Here is a 14,346-nt window from a genome sequence, read left to right as displayed (position 1 = left end):
CCATTTATGTATCATTCAGATTCATGACCAGCTCCTCACGATGTATGCAAAACAATCCCATTGTAAGGGGGTTTGTCCTGAATATTGTTGGAGTTCTAGTTATGCGCATATCCAATGGCAGAGCAGCACAGTCCAGCTGCAGCGTAGTCCTGCATTTGTTTTAAAGTAAGCATGCGATTGTGTTGAGTCACTATATAATGTGCCCCTTTCCCTTCAGGAACTCTATGCCACTTTGAAGCAGTATGTTCTCTATGCCGAGGATGTCCTAGAGCACTGCAGGGATGACCATCGCCTGATGGACCAATCGATGTGTTTTGATGGGGACTATTGCTTGTTCACCCATCAATAGTTATTATCCCTACTCCCAGGGTCTGACTGATTGTAGCGATGCATTGCCACCCAGGAAGGAAGGAAGGATACTGTAGGTCAGACTCATGTGTGTTTCAGCAGGATCACATGACCTCTCACATACACCACGTGGGGGTGGGAGTTGCGGGATATCGCACATCACCACCGGAAAAGGAGGAGTTACGGTGAGCGAGCAGCGACTTGTGAAGAAGCCAATAGCGGCCTCTGTGCAGGAATCCCAGCCAATAGCGCAGGTCCAGAGGCGGATCACTGCTGGGTCGCCAGCTGGTAGTGTGGGGAAACCGGACACTGGATCTCAGTGATGGACGGGAGAAGAGGAGGCGGTTACATGGCGAGAGACAACAGATATTCAGGAGGGGACGGTATGATAATGGGTGGGCTGTGTACGTGTAATGTGATCGCGCTATTGGCAGCAGTGTGTGTATATGTGTGTGTGTTTTTCTATATATATATATATATATATATATAATCCTTTATTGTCTGTGGGCAGTGTGTTAACCACAACACCTCTGCAGCATGTATGCAGACACTAGCCTAGGCAGCATGCAAGGGGGGTGGGGGTACACCTGCTGCTAGTGCTGCCTCCTGCATGTAATGTTAAATAAATGTGGCATTCTGTCAGCATTGTGGGGCGCACTCCATTGATGTCACTCTTGCTATTATTATTAACCCTATATAAGATGCTGCAGGGGGTCTGAAGCGCCCTACTCAGGAACTAGCACTACAGCACAAAAGATTGCAGCATGCACATGTGTCCTCATACACCTATCCTATTTGCACCATATGTTGTGATTTTCTTGAATTTTGCATCTGAAGGCCCCCATCCACTAGTGCGATAAAAGCACTTTTCATGCAATTCCGATAAATTGATGCCACGGATCGCATGAGAAGTGTCACATTGCATGATTTTTTGATAGCAATAACGATGCGAGTCACCTTCTTGTGCAGATCACATTGCGGTGCGATGCGCACTCCCGCAACATCCCATCACACAGTTCAAAAAGTATATGTGCACATACTTTTTGAACTACCTTCGGATCGCATGGTATGCAAATCGCATGCTGTGCGATGCAGTGCAAAAGGCATCCTTAAAGGTGCCCATACACGGTGCGATTCTTGGATGCGTTTTGGTCCGCATCGCATGCAATTTGGACCACTCGGGACCTAGTACAAAAAGTATGTGCTGTGTGATGGGATGTTTGTGGGAGCAAGCATCGCACCGTGTATGGGCACCTTTAGAAGTTCTTAAGAAGGGAAATGGTTAACAATATCTGCTGTTATCACATAGGTCCTTATTCAGATCTGGTCGCAGTACAAATTTGTTCTGAAAATGGGCAAAAACATGTGCACTGCAGGTGGGGCAGATGTAATGTGCAGAGAGAGTTAAATTTGGGTGGGGTGTGTTGAAACTGAAATCTAAATTGCAGTGTAAAAATAATGCAGCCAGTATTTACCCCACACAGAAACAAAATAACTTACGCAAATCTAAAGGCCCCCATACATTAGGCCGACTTGTCCTAGGGACAAGTCGGACCCAATTTACCTGCGAGCCGCCCGGCAGCTCCCCGGGAGGCTCACATACAATTTGGCACTTGATGTGCCATTTTTTACATGGGATAAATCATCCGGCGATTTATCCCATGTTAAAAAAAAAACCGGGGAGCTGCAGGGCGGTGAGGAGTAGTGGGGGCGGGCAGCGGCAGTAGTGGGGGCGGGCAGCGGCGGCTGCGGTGGTGGGGGCGGCCTGCGGTGGTGGTGGGGGTGGCCAGCGGTGGTGGGGGCGGGCGGCGGGTGCGGTGAGCGCTGCTGACCTGGCCGGGCAGTGTACTTACACATAGCAGCAGCGGGGACGGGCAGCGTAGTGGCGGCTATTAGATTTTTAAAATACTTGTCAAATGACCGGCCGCTCTCTGATTGGCCGGAGAGCTCTCAGCCAATCAGAGAGCGGCCGGTCATTTGACAAGTATTTTAAAAATATAATAGCCGCCACTGCGCTGCCCGTCCCCGCTGCTGCTATGTGTAAGTACACTGTCCGGCCAGGTCAGCAGCGCGCACCCGCCGCCCCCACCACCGCTGGCCGCCCCCACCACCGCACCCGCCGCCCGCCCCCACCACCGCTGCCCGCACGCACCACCGCCCGGCCAGGTCAGTCAGCCGGTGCTCAGGGACCCGCTGCCCCGGTGTCTGCATGCATATGCCTGTCAGGTGGCAGGCATATGCATACAGGGAGGTCGGACGTGATCGTATATACAGACCGTCCGACCTCCCTGATCCGGTCCGATGCGCACGGGACCGCGGATCGGATCAGACATCACACACATACGATTTTGGGCCGATTTCACCCGATTATCGGCACCAAGTGCCAAAATCGGATGAAATCGGACCAAAATCGCATAGTGTATGGGGGCCTTAACTCTCTCTATACATGTTACATCTGCCCCACCTGCAGTGCACATGGTTTTGCCCATTTTGAGAACAAAATTGGGTACTTATGTATTATCTGGACTCCCATGTTAAATGCACCCCATTTTTTCATACCCCTACTATCCAATTACGCATGGAGTTGTTTTTTTTTATATAGTGTGGCGAGCCACCGTGCCCAAAGCGTGGTGAGCCCCGTGAGGGGATGCGGTCTCATAAGAAAAACGGGAGTCCAGATATTACATAAGTACCCAAAATTGTACTGCGATCAGATCTGAATAAGGGCCATAGTGTGTATGCAGCTTTAATTTTTTGGGGGGGTATTTTTTATTTTCTGAAGCTAAATGTGTATAATACCACTTTCAGACCACACTCTAGACCCGGGTTATTGCCGTGTCCTTGCAGCCCCTACACGGGTCGAGGTACGGTCTGAAAGGGCCACGTCGGGTCAAGCAACATGGGAGTTCATCCCTGGTAATGACCTGGGTCGAGCGACCCGGATCCCGTTCGCAGTATGGAGGAGGCAGCACTGTCAGCTCCAAGTGCTGGCGCCTCCCAAGCCCCCAGTGACGCGCCATCGCTCAGCTCCGCCCTAAGCTTTCAGACCACAAATGCCATGTCACTCTGGGGATGGGACCCATGTCCTATTCCCGGGTGCGACCCGGCATTTGCGGTCTGCAAACAGTATTACTTTGATTGACCTACTCTTATCCCCCCCCCCCTTTCTACCCAGGTGGTACACCACCTTTATTATCCTTTGCAAATCTTTGTCTTATATTGTCACATTGAAAGTGATGGTATCTTCAATGCTAATTTAAGTATTTCTAATACTCTCTTTAAGGATATGGAGGATATGATTACACATACGACTATGGAGCAAACCAAACTGGGTCATACAATTCTGTTTCCGAATCTTGGATGACATCCTTCCCACATAGTGATGGAGCAACGCACATGGGTTCTGCCAGAGAAAGGTGAAGGGCCGTATTCCACACTGTATAGACACTCTGGGGGGCGATGCAATTGTTTTCCCCTGCGGCGGCCACTAGGGGTTGTAACACTGAGCAATTCAATTATTGCTCAGTTTAGCCACCTGTTATCCACACGGGTGATGCCCAAAGCAGGACTTTTGCCCATTTTAGCTATTTTAAGTAGCTAAGCCCTTGCTGTTTGGCAGGGGATTACATGGGTGCTCAAATACCATTAAATCCCAACGGTTTTTGTGGGAAATATAGATGCCCAAAAGCAATTGATTCGCCTCCTGTTTATCACATGCAACAGACTGACTTACCATATTGAGAATAATTGTTCTAAATCAAAAATCTAAGTATCCAAAATGATCTTTTGTGGGCGGTGAAACAATTACAGATCCTTTTTTTTTTTTTCTATTTTTAATTTGCAAAAATAAACAACAAGACGGTTAAAATAATGGTTCCTCTTATCATGCCCTTATCTCAATTATTGGAGTTCTAGTGGTTGGATCCAGTGCTGTCCAATATAGTCACCTCCTCGGCCAAAGGAAACTGTAATACCTCTTTCACACTGCAGCTCTTAACCAGTATATTTTTTAGCCTTTTGAAACGGTTAGAGCTGCAGTGTGAAAGCGCCAGTCTGCATTTACTGGTTACAAATAACCAGTATTTGCTAATGGGTAAAAAGCAGAGTCCTACACGGTTCAGAGATGTTTTTTTATGCAGTGTGAACGGCTTTGAACCGGTATTTAGGACTCAGGCAGCGCAGACACTGAGAGAGTGCAGTGCATATTTAATGAGCGGGTTCAGCTCATTACATATGTGCATATATAATGAGCTACCCCCCGCTCATTACATATGTAATGAGCTGACCCACTCATTACATATGCACTATGCTGTCTCAGTGCTACTGTCTGTCCTCTTCTCCGCTGCTTTCACAATGCAAACCTGCTTGAGACCTGGTATTTACTGCAGTATGAAAGGGGTTTAAAACAGTAATATACCATTTTTCACCTGCAATGTTAAAGGGGTCAAGTGGCTCAAACCTGGTTTAAATACTGTTTTAAAATACCTGGTCTTAAACGTTTTGGCAATGTGAAAGCAGCATAACATTGTGACTTCCATCTGGCTGACCTCTCCTTTGTGTAGACTAGAGCAGTGATTGGATAGCTGTCCTCATCGCACATTTCACCCCATACACTTGTGCGACTTTTCCAATCTCCCTTGAACCACCCAGGCAGCAGGATTGCGTGTGGTGATTGGAAGTAGTGCCGGCGGCTGTCCGATCCAACAAATCCTATGTACAGCACTTACAATTTAGATAAAAAATGCATCCGATTTGCCTGATTTCTTTGCCAATGCATCGGAATTGGGCAAAATCGCAGCTTCTGTCTATCGTTTCTCTATTGCTTACTAGAAAATAATAGAAAATATCGGGTTGCTATGGGCAATGGAAGTTTTAGTAAATTGACACCTATTGTGAGCAGTTATCCAATGTTGAATGTTGCGCTTTATTCCAGTTGGCTCTGGAAGCTGCGAAGATCGCAGATTACCGTGCACCAGAGAGGCCACTCCGCCGAATACCCCCTCCCTATATTTCCCCCTCACAGTGCTATGCAAAGCCGTTCATCTGCTGGTATAACCAGCAGATGAGCGGCTTTCCCGGCGATGTAGCGGGAGCACGCAGCAGCGCTCACCACTCATCGCCGGGCCATACACACTGGGCGGCTTTGATCTAAAAGGCGCTCAAACGGGCTGTTTTGAGCGACTTTCAGCTCAAAATCGCCCAGTGTGTATGGGCCTTGAGGTTTACTCCTTATGATGGTCTTAGTATTGGATAATAAGAAAATAAAATATCAGTTTATCATTATACATCTTTTGCACCGTGATGGCGTAACTGAATTACTTCTATGTCTCTTGGTAATTGCAGCTACATTTATTATTTACTTCTTGTAAAATGTTATGCACCTGTAATAATAAAGCTGTACATTAAGAAATGAATATCGGCTAGCCTTGGCGCTTCTGTGCGCGTTTCTGCAGTCTAGCCATCTGATTGGTCTCTTCCTAGGTGTAGCCATTACCGGCTGGCCCTCTGTAAAAGATCCACAGGTGGAGCTAATTATTTCAGGTGTGACTCTGTAAAACACGCTCTGTTCCCTGAGGACTAATCTCTGTCATTCTTCCATTTACAGTCTCTACGATCGGACGGATCGTTCCAGATATGGCTACTCCGAGCCACAGAGAGCATATGGAAGCTGGAGGGAGCAGGGTTCCTCTCGCCCTACGCAGCTGGGGTGGGGCGGTGGCTCAAGGGGAGGTTTCAGGAGTAACTTTGGATCCTCTGATGTGACTCGGGGAGCAGGACGCCCTTTGCCACTCCTCAGCCCTGGAGCTTTACCAGAGGTGTCTGGTTTTCAGGGACTGAAAGCATTCACTGGCAATTCCTACTTTGGAGGAGGGTTCAAGCAGAAGACCAAATCCAACTGGAAAGATAGAGTAAGAAAAACCACCCGCTCTGCCCAGGAGCACACGCCCTGCTTATTTACATGTAGTGATGTTGGCACCTCCTCCGTGCTATTACTATGAATTTATGTAACCCCTGTCTGCCAGTATGCTTTTACTCACATGGATTCTTTTCTGGTTTTATCTGTCTCTTATACCCCTTTCACATCGCAACTAATTACCGGGTACAAGCCGGTTTGACCTGGTAATTAGTGCGATGTGAAAGGGGTTACCGTGTCCCTTAAACGGGTAGCAACATGGCAATACGAACTGGTAAAAAAAAAGAGTTTTTACTGGTTCATTGCCGTGTTGCTTGGCGGTGTAAACAGGTTAAATGTTTCCCTTAACACTATGGAGCTCTAAGCACTGACTCCACCCCCCCACCCCGATGGCGTCAGCGAACCGGCAATAACATCCCAAATTGCAGGTTCACGCCAAGACTGAACCATTTCAAAGTCCCGGTGCGAGCCTGCATTTTGCTATGTGAAAGTAGTATTACTCTTACGTGGTGTGGGGTTTGATGTCCATGCATTCCTGGCTATCAAATTTAATTCATGAGTATTCTAGACCAACATCCACGTTCAAACTGTATTGTTTATATTGCACACCTATCGTTTACGTATTGGAGGCAGCCATTTTATTAACCATTCCTCATTTGGAAGCAACCTGTCCAATCACTAGAGGTTAGAGACATCACAGATGGACAAAGGTCTTGTTGTCATCTCACTAATAGCTGGTTAATTGAGGAGCTGCCTCCTCAAATATAGGTACAGTCCATTTTACATATGTATATGGTCTTACATGGAATTCCTTCCATTACTCTTATTAAGTAAATGTTTTCTTCTTTCTAGACAGCCAAGAAAAAAATTGTAAAAGATGGAGGTCCACCACCAGAAAAGAAAATAAAACCAACTTCAGAGGACAACGGGGAAAAGTCTGAAGGGTCTGACTCAGAAAAAGGTGAGATGTGAAAGAAGAGGACGAATACAGGGCGGGAAAAGTTAGTCAGATTTTTGTGACCATCAGTGGGAAACACATTGGCACTGTGTTCACCCCTGTGCTAGCACTGGTCATGTGAACGTCATTCTCTATAAGCTAGTAAACAAAATGCACACATCTATATTTTTACATATAAGAATATTATAGTTGTGTATAAAAAAAAAAGCCAATTGATTGCTGAATAAATTAGAATGCAATAATGTTTGATGCATCCAAAACACAAAATTGGATATATTAAATATATTTGCCCAGCTGTTTTAAAAAAAAATCAATGGTGTCGCGGTTTGGTTGTGATTCTCCAGATAGCGCAATCTGAGAATCTTCCCCCAGAGACTTCTGGGATAATGGGTCAACAATGTCTAGGTCGACAGTCACTAGGTAAACCACTATTGGACGACACCTAAGAATGGTCGACAGTGACCAAAGGCCGTCACAAGCTTAAGGGAATGATGATCACATGACCAGCGCTATAGCACAAAGGTAATGATATAGACTAGCATAGAAAGAAGCAGTGGTTCCAATTCTAATTGGATACTTGTGTATCCGTTGGTTTCTTTACTCAGTCATGTCAAAATATTATTTTACAGCTTTCATAAATCATTTGGTTTATTTTTATCTACAAGTCCATTCTACAGGGCAACGAGGTTTATTATTGGTTCCAAAAACACGTTTTATGAGCTGCAACTGTTATTTTATTCATGAATATTGATCATCGGCTATTTTTAGTCAAATAAAAAAGTAAAAATTATAGCCCGATTTATTTGAGAAGATCTCAAATGTTTCCACCTTGTCGTTGTCTCATGTGAATGACACAACATTCTCATGTGAATGACACGCAATAGTTGTGTTGGTGAATAGGAGGCTGCAAGCTATATTAAGTTTGTAGCTGCTTTTTTCCTGATATGGTTCGACCAACGTAATGTCCAAGCATATCGGCAAAAAGAGGAAATGAGGCTCAAGGTTCATGTGTTCTCTTTCAGATGAAGACGCTGCGGGGGCCGGAACGACCACAAAGACTGTAAGTCACTTTGATTATTAGCGAATACCTTTCAGTATGTGGACGCATAAGTAGTTGGTTTAGTTTATAAAACCATTGGACGAGTTCAATTATGCTGCATAAAAGTACAGAAATATATGGGTTGTATGGAAAATATTTTCATAAGTTCTTCTTTCTTACCTGTGTCGCTGTAAGGAGACATTGTATAGATCATCATTCGTTTTTTTTGTCTTCCAGAAGAGTGATGAGAAAGGGGAAGGGTGTGAAGAAACCACTAAAGATGGAAAGGGTAATTTACTAGAACCTCTATAACATGAAAACAAAGCACTGATTAAGGGATTATACTGTGAAGTGACCTAAAAAGATCCTGGTAGCTGACTTCACATTTCTGTCATTCCACAGAACCGAAACCGACGCCTGTAAAAAAAAACCCAGAAGCTCAGGGCAAACGTCTGCGAGAGAGAATGGTGGATAGGTACGGGACCAGTCTCATTTTACACAGCGGGAAGGACTTTTCTCTAATTCAACATCGCTAACAAACTTCTTTCTCTCCCAGAATCCAGTTTGTCTGTTCTCTGTGCAAGTTCCGAACGTTTTACGACGAGGAGATGTCCACTCACCTACAGAGTGCTTTCCATAAGGAGCATTTCCACTATGTGGGGGGGAAACTTCCCAAACAGTCAGCTGACTTCCTGCAGGTACACCAACTGCCTTTGTAAGCGCTACTTTCCCTCTCCTATTACTGTGCTCTAATATCACCGTGTTTCTCCTCAGGAGTATGTGGTTCACAAGAGTAAGAAAACTAGAGAACGGCGTAAGACCATTGAAGACCTCAGCACAACAATCCAGCAAATTTACCGGGATCAGGACCTCACCCAGGGTAATGACCCCTAAATCAGGACAGATTTACCACTGATTTGCCTCAATTTCACATTATTTGCTGCATTTTACTCCTTCTGTGAGCTTTTGTTGAGGGCAACTTACCAGAGCCTGTAGTGTTTGTGTACATGCCACTGTTGCTGGGTGCTAGTGTACACCTGGTAAATCCATTGCATCGCAAACACCTGAGTGTTGCTTTATTATCCTGCTCTTCACAGTTGGAGTTGGAGTTTCCTTTTGTTAATTGGCCAGCAGAGGGATTCTTTGTTTTGCATTTTAGCCTTGAAGCTACTTTATGTGCACAAGTCAATGAACGAATATGACACACTGAATAGAGTTGGTGCTGAAACCCATACATACAAATGTGACCGGCCCTACAAGCTAATCGTGGCAAATGCGGGTCCTTTGCCATGATCTGTGGATATGTGCAAGCACCCGTTCCATAGTATCGTGTGGGCGCTTCTAAGAATGTAACACAACTGAAAGCAAATTGCGGCACATTTATACCCACATCCTGTGTGTGAGTACAATGTGGCTGGGTGTAATAGCAAGGCATCACTTGTTTCTCTAGGAGTGTGGGGAAGATAAGGTCTTGTGTTCTTGTCTTTTGTAGATTTAGGAATGGAGCATTTTGTGAAGAAAGTTGAAGCCGCTCATTGTGCCGCTTGTGACGTATTCATCCCCATGAACTATACCGCCGTACAGCGACATCTCAAATCTCCGCTACACAACCAGCACCGCAGGGTGAGTCCTGTGTATAACGAGGGTTACTCCCTGTACTGGGGACACTTGTGCTACTCTCCGCCTGTTTAGTAACCTGTAATGAGAATCTTTACAACGGCATCAGGCTTCGGCTGGTACAGCTGTGGTCACTGCCAATGCCACCCCGGGAATGGGAGCAATACCCAGACTAGCAGCTGGTAGTTCCTGGTAACTCCAGGCATAATGGTGCTAAGATGGCCACATACACAGAGCAATGAGTGGTTTATGGGCCTGATTATGGTTTGCTTGGTAACCTGTGCAGCTTACTGACCGCCAGAGACTGCCCCGGTGAATCCCCTCGCCTGCCTCCACTGCAGGAGAAATCGCACAATGGTTGCCGACCATCGACTGATTTGTCCTGCATTCGCAAATAAGTCTGTGTCAACTGACTTTTATTTTTGGGCTTTTGGGCTTATGGATGTGACATCAGCCGCCCGCTCTCCACACGCATTGGCCTCTCCGCGGACTCATGGGAACGTCCCTCTTCCCTGTTGGGGTTTGCACATGCGCAGAAAAGCGTATACGCAAACACCGACCATCTGGGCAGGGGTCGAATTCAGATCACAGAATCGGACCCAATGTTCATCTTCTAACTTCTTTTATCCACTGTCCCTGGCATTGTGGTCACTTCTCAGTTTCCTGATGGCCAGCATGAGAGCTGAGGGAAGATTTGCCTGGAGAGTAACCACACAATGGGATGTCATGAGATTATGGCAGAATGTCACCATTTTCTTCTTTATCTTCTCTCCCCACATTAGAGCATGATGGAGAACTCTAAGAAGACGGCATTGGCTGTAGCAAAAAGTATCCTGAATAACAAACTGATCAATGAGAAACTGGAAAGCTACATAAAGGTGTGTACCGACTGCATACCGACTAGCAGATGCCAGAAAGCTGCTGCAGTTCACAGGAGCAGCTGTGTAGACAGCACTTTGTGGGGCCCATAGTAACATTTAGAAGGGGCCCATCCCAGTGCTTCTAGAGCAGTGGTCTGGGAACAGTGGTAAATTACCCCAAATGGGGTCAAAATGAAATTCCTGGGGGTAATGGACGGGTCGCACTGCTGAGACACAGCCTCTAGGTAGCACGACCATCCATTACCCCCTGGAATTTAATTTCATTTGTCTGCACTGCTGCAGCACTTAAACAGTGTGACAGCCGGGCAGACGCGGTTGGCTGCCCGGCTGTCTTCAGAGGTGGTCCACTCCATGGCTGTTTGAAATCTAGCACCAGACTTGTGGCTCGGTAGCTAATCAGGAGCGTCGGTGGCTGGAGGCCCAGCGCGAGATTTCAAACAGCTGCGAACTCGGTCTGAAGACAGGCGGGCAGCCCACAGCTCTCTGCCCAGCTGTCAGACTGCTACCCCTTGGCAATAAGCATAAAACCTCCTTGGCTTTGAGTATGACACCCCTGCCATCAAGCAGGAATCCCCTGGCATTGAGTGCGTAACCTTAAATCACGCATGTAACTCCTGGCATTGAGACAAAAAAAAATTAAAAATAGCAATGAGCATATAGGTAAACAGCACACTTATGTGCCATAATATATAAAGGCATCACAGTGTGTGGCATATCTGTATTGGGCATCACGGTGTGGCATATCTGTATTGGGCATCACAGTGCGTGGCAAATGTATAATGGGCATTGCAGGTGTGGCATATGTATAATGGGCATCACGGTGTGCGGCATATGTATAATGGCTGTGTATGGTACAAATCAAGGGGGTAACTAAATATGTTTTGGGGTAAAAGGTTAAAAAGTTCCCTGACCCCTTTTATAGAGCGAAACCTCTGTTCATGTTCCGCCCCATAGTAGTGCCTTAGTTCTCATTGTGTCATACATTACCCCCATTCAGATTATTCCATATTGTGGCCCTAGTTCATAATCTGTCACATTAGTGCCCCCAGTTCATTTTATGCCACATTATAGTGCTTCCACTTCATATTGTGCCACGATAGTTCCCCAGTTCAGATTATATTGCGTTACAATGAGCAGGTCCAAGGGCATGACTAGATATTTGTGGCCCCTGAAGCAAACGTGCATATGTTACTAAAATCTGGGCCTTGGGAAGCCTTACAGTGTTAGTCACAGATTGTTGTGTTTTCTTTAATATTGTACTCAAATTTGCATCTTGTATTTCTTCCTAAAACAACTCCTTTACTGCTTAAAAACTGACCCAGTCATTATAGGGGTTGTTGGTAATCGTGCTTGGAAGATGGCTGCAGAGGACCGATATCGGCCTATGTTTTTGGCAACTTCCAATAACACTAAACCTGCTCCAGTGACTCCAATAGAGACCCTGCAGAATACCTGCTCCACTACAAAACAGGAGTCTGACTACTCCGGCTTTCACTGAGCTCCATTTCCAGATTATATATGATATTGCCAAAGAGATCTCCATCCAGAGCCAGTGTGTTTGCTTGTAGAAGTACAAGGTCCTAGCTCCCAACTGGCCGGATTTTCACAAGACCGTCCCACCTGTGGCGAGCAGTGTCCTGCGGTGGGTAGGCAGTTGAAATTCCCTCTTGCCCGGCACCTTTCTTCATAGAATAGATGCTGTGCACAATGTCTACTCCCTGAGACGGGGGCTGGGGGGTATGGCCAGCGGCTCACATACGACTTGTGTCAGCTCTTTAATATATTTTATGGGCTTACTATTAAAGAAGATATTAAAAGTATGGTTGGTATAAAATATAAATTATGGGGGGAATAACATAGATGGATTCATTATTTGTCAGTACAAGTCATGCTCGGAATAGACACAGTGAGATTTCTGACTGGAACTTTAAATTTACATTATGGGATTTCGTAGCCAACTACTGGTTGGGATAGTAGGCCTTATTCTAGTTCACTCTTTCTGACAAAATCCTTCTTAGATGGACAAAACCATGTGCACTGCAGGGGGGCAGATGTAACATGTGCAGAGAGAATTAGATTTGGGTGAGTTATTTTGTTTCTGTGCAGGGTAAATACTGGCTGCTTTATATTTACACTGCAATATAGATCTCACTTTGAAGTAAAACCCCACCCAAATCTAGTTCTCTCTGCACAAGTAACATCTGCCCCACCTGCAGTGCACATGGTTTTGTCCATCTAAGAAGGATTTTGTCAGAAAGACTGAACTAGAATAAGGCTGTGTATGTGTGTGTCGGGGGGTGGGGGGAATGACTGCAAGCACGGCCTTAGGGAGAGCTTAGGGCGTGAGTGAGGAAAATGGTGAAGTTACATCTTGTTCTGTAGAAAAATAAGCTAGAGAGTGTGACCCCCATAACATTATTTCCAAGGTGCCCATGTAGCTCTGCCATTATTAGGAAAACCATGGAGAATACTGCCTAAAGAAAATACAGGGGCTATTACATAGATGTATATTTTGTTTTCTCCTTAATCTTTCAGGGCCAGAATCCATTCGCAGATGACTATGATGAGAACGCAGTAAGCGGCACTAGCGCGGAGCTAGGCCTAGAAGGCCAGGAAACTGAGGAGGAGAATGTCCCCCCATCCAATGCAGAGAAGGCTGATGACACGCTGCCGATTACAGCTGAGGAGTCTTGTGATGGGAAAGAAAAGGAAGACGACCTATTAATGCAGTGTGAGGACTGTGACGGGACCGATGACCGACAAGACGAGGAGCAGCTGAATGCTGAAGATGTCACTCTTGGGCAAGAAACATCGGAGGTTCCATCTGTCGCTCCATAACTTCTCAATTCTACTGAAGACCGACAGCAGAGTACATCAAAATCATGGCAGCCCAGCATTCGCCATCGGGCATATTCTGCTACATCCAGCAGATAAAATACACCCATAAACAGTGTTCTCATTATGAATAAAAAACATGGTTAGTTTTTAAAAAAAACACAATTTGAATGTGTTGTCCCATTCCATTGTCAACCCCATATCTTCAATAAAATAAATATTTTACGTGTTTTTTTTTTCATCTTCTTAGTAAATGTGTTCATTTATCATTTCACTGAGCTTAATAAATCTCCCCCTTAGTGACCATTTTTTCCCTACACTAGAGATGGGTATACCTTGACAGTTGCCTATAACCAGGCAGAGGAACTCGGTGCTGCAGCGGTAGTACAGACTGATCGCTGCCACGATGGTGCAGCAACTAGTCGACTCTACTGAAGGAGTGGGCGGACTTGAAGGCGTGGCCTGGGGAATCACGCAGGGAAGCAGGTTATACACATAGAATTTGATGGCAGATAAGAACCACTTGGCCCATCTAGTCTGCCCCACACAAGGGCCTAATGCACTGCACTGCATCAGGTCTTTGTACACACAGCCGGGCATGCATTCAATAAAATTCCTGGGGTAATGGACGGTCGTGCTGCTGAGATACAGATGGGCATGCATATAGATTCATATGCATGCCTGGCTGAGCCTTGGCAGTGCAACCGTTCATTTCCCCCAGGAATTTCATTTTTTGTTCCCTAACCAGTGTATT

General features: G+C 45.8%; 1 protein-coding gene across 1 annotated transcript; it reads left to right on the top strand.

The window, feature by feature from the left end:
* Window positions 1-563: 563 nt before the first annotated feature.
* On the top strand, window positions 564-13,821 carry AKAP8L (A-kinase anchoring protein 8 like). The gene is made up of 12 exons (XM_083184929.1): window positions 564-731; window positions 3,632-3,764; window positions 5,954-6,257; window positions 7,115-7,223; window positions 8,243-8,280; window positions 8,497-8,548; window positions 8,662-8,734; window positions 8,816-8,957; window positions 9,034-9,139; window positions 9,752-9,882; window positions 10,659-10,754; window positions 13,293-13,821. Exons 1-12 carry the CDS (start codon window positions 671-673, stop codon window positions 13,593-13,595), a joined length of 1,548 nt encoding a protein of 515 aa, XP_083041055.1. The 5' UTR covers window positions 564-670; the 3' UTR covers window positions 13,596-13,821.
* The last annotated feature ends 525 nt before the right edge of the window (window positions 13,822-14,346 follow it).

Source organism: Crinia signifera, chromosome 4 (assembly GCF_055691185.1).
Source record: "Crinia signifera chromosome 4, ASM5569118v1, whole genome shotgun sequence".
In the NCBI taxonomy this organism is placed as follows: Eukaryota; Metazoa; Chordata; class Amphibia; order Anura; family Myobatrachidae; genus Crinia; species Crinia signifera.
Note: the sequence above shows the minus strand (reverse complement) of the source record. Positions and strands in the feature narration are given on the sequence as shown.

Bases quoted from the DNA above. Each gene is read 5' to 3' on its own strand.
- AKAP8L (XM_083184929.1), top strand. From the start codon at position 671: ATGGACGGGAGAAGAGGAGGCGGTTACATGGCGAGAGACAACAGATAT. The intron at 8,958-9,033 runs GTACACCAACTG...GTTTCTCCTCAG, and splicing joins AGTCAGCTGACTTCCTGCAG to GAGTATGTGGTTCACAAGAG. The intron at 9,883-10,658 runs GTGAGTCCTGTG...TCCCCACATTAG, and splicing joins TACACAACCAGCACCGCAGG to AGCATGATGGAGAACTCTAA.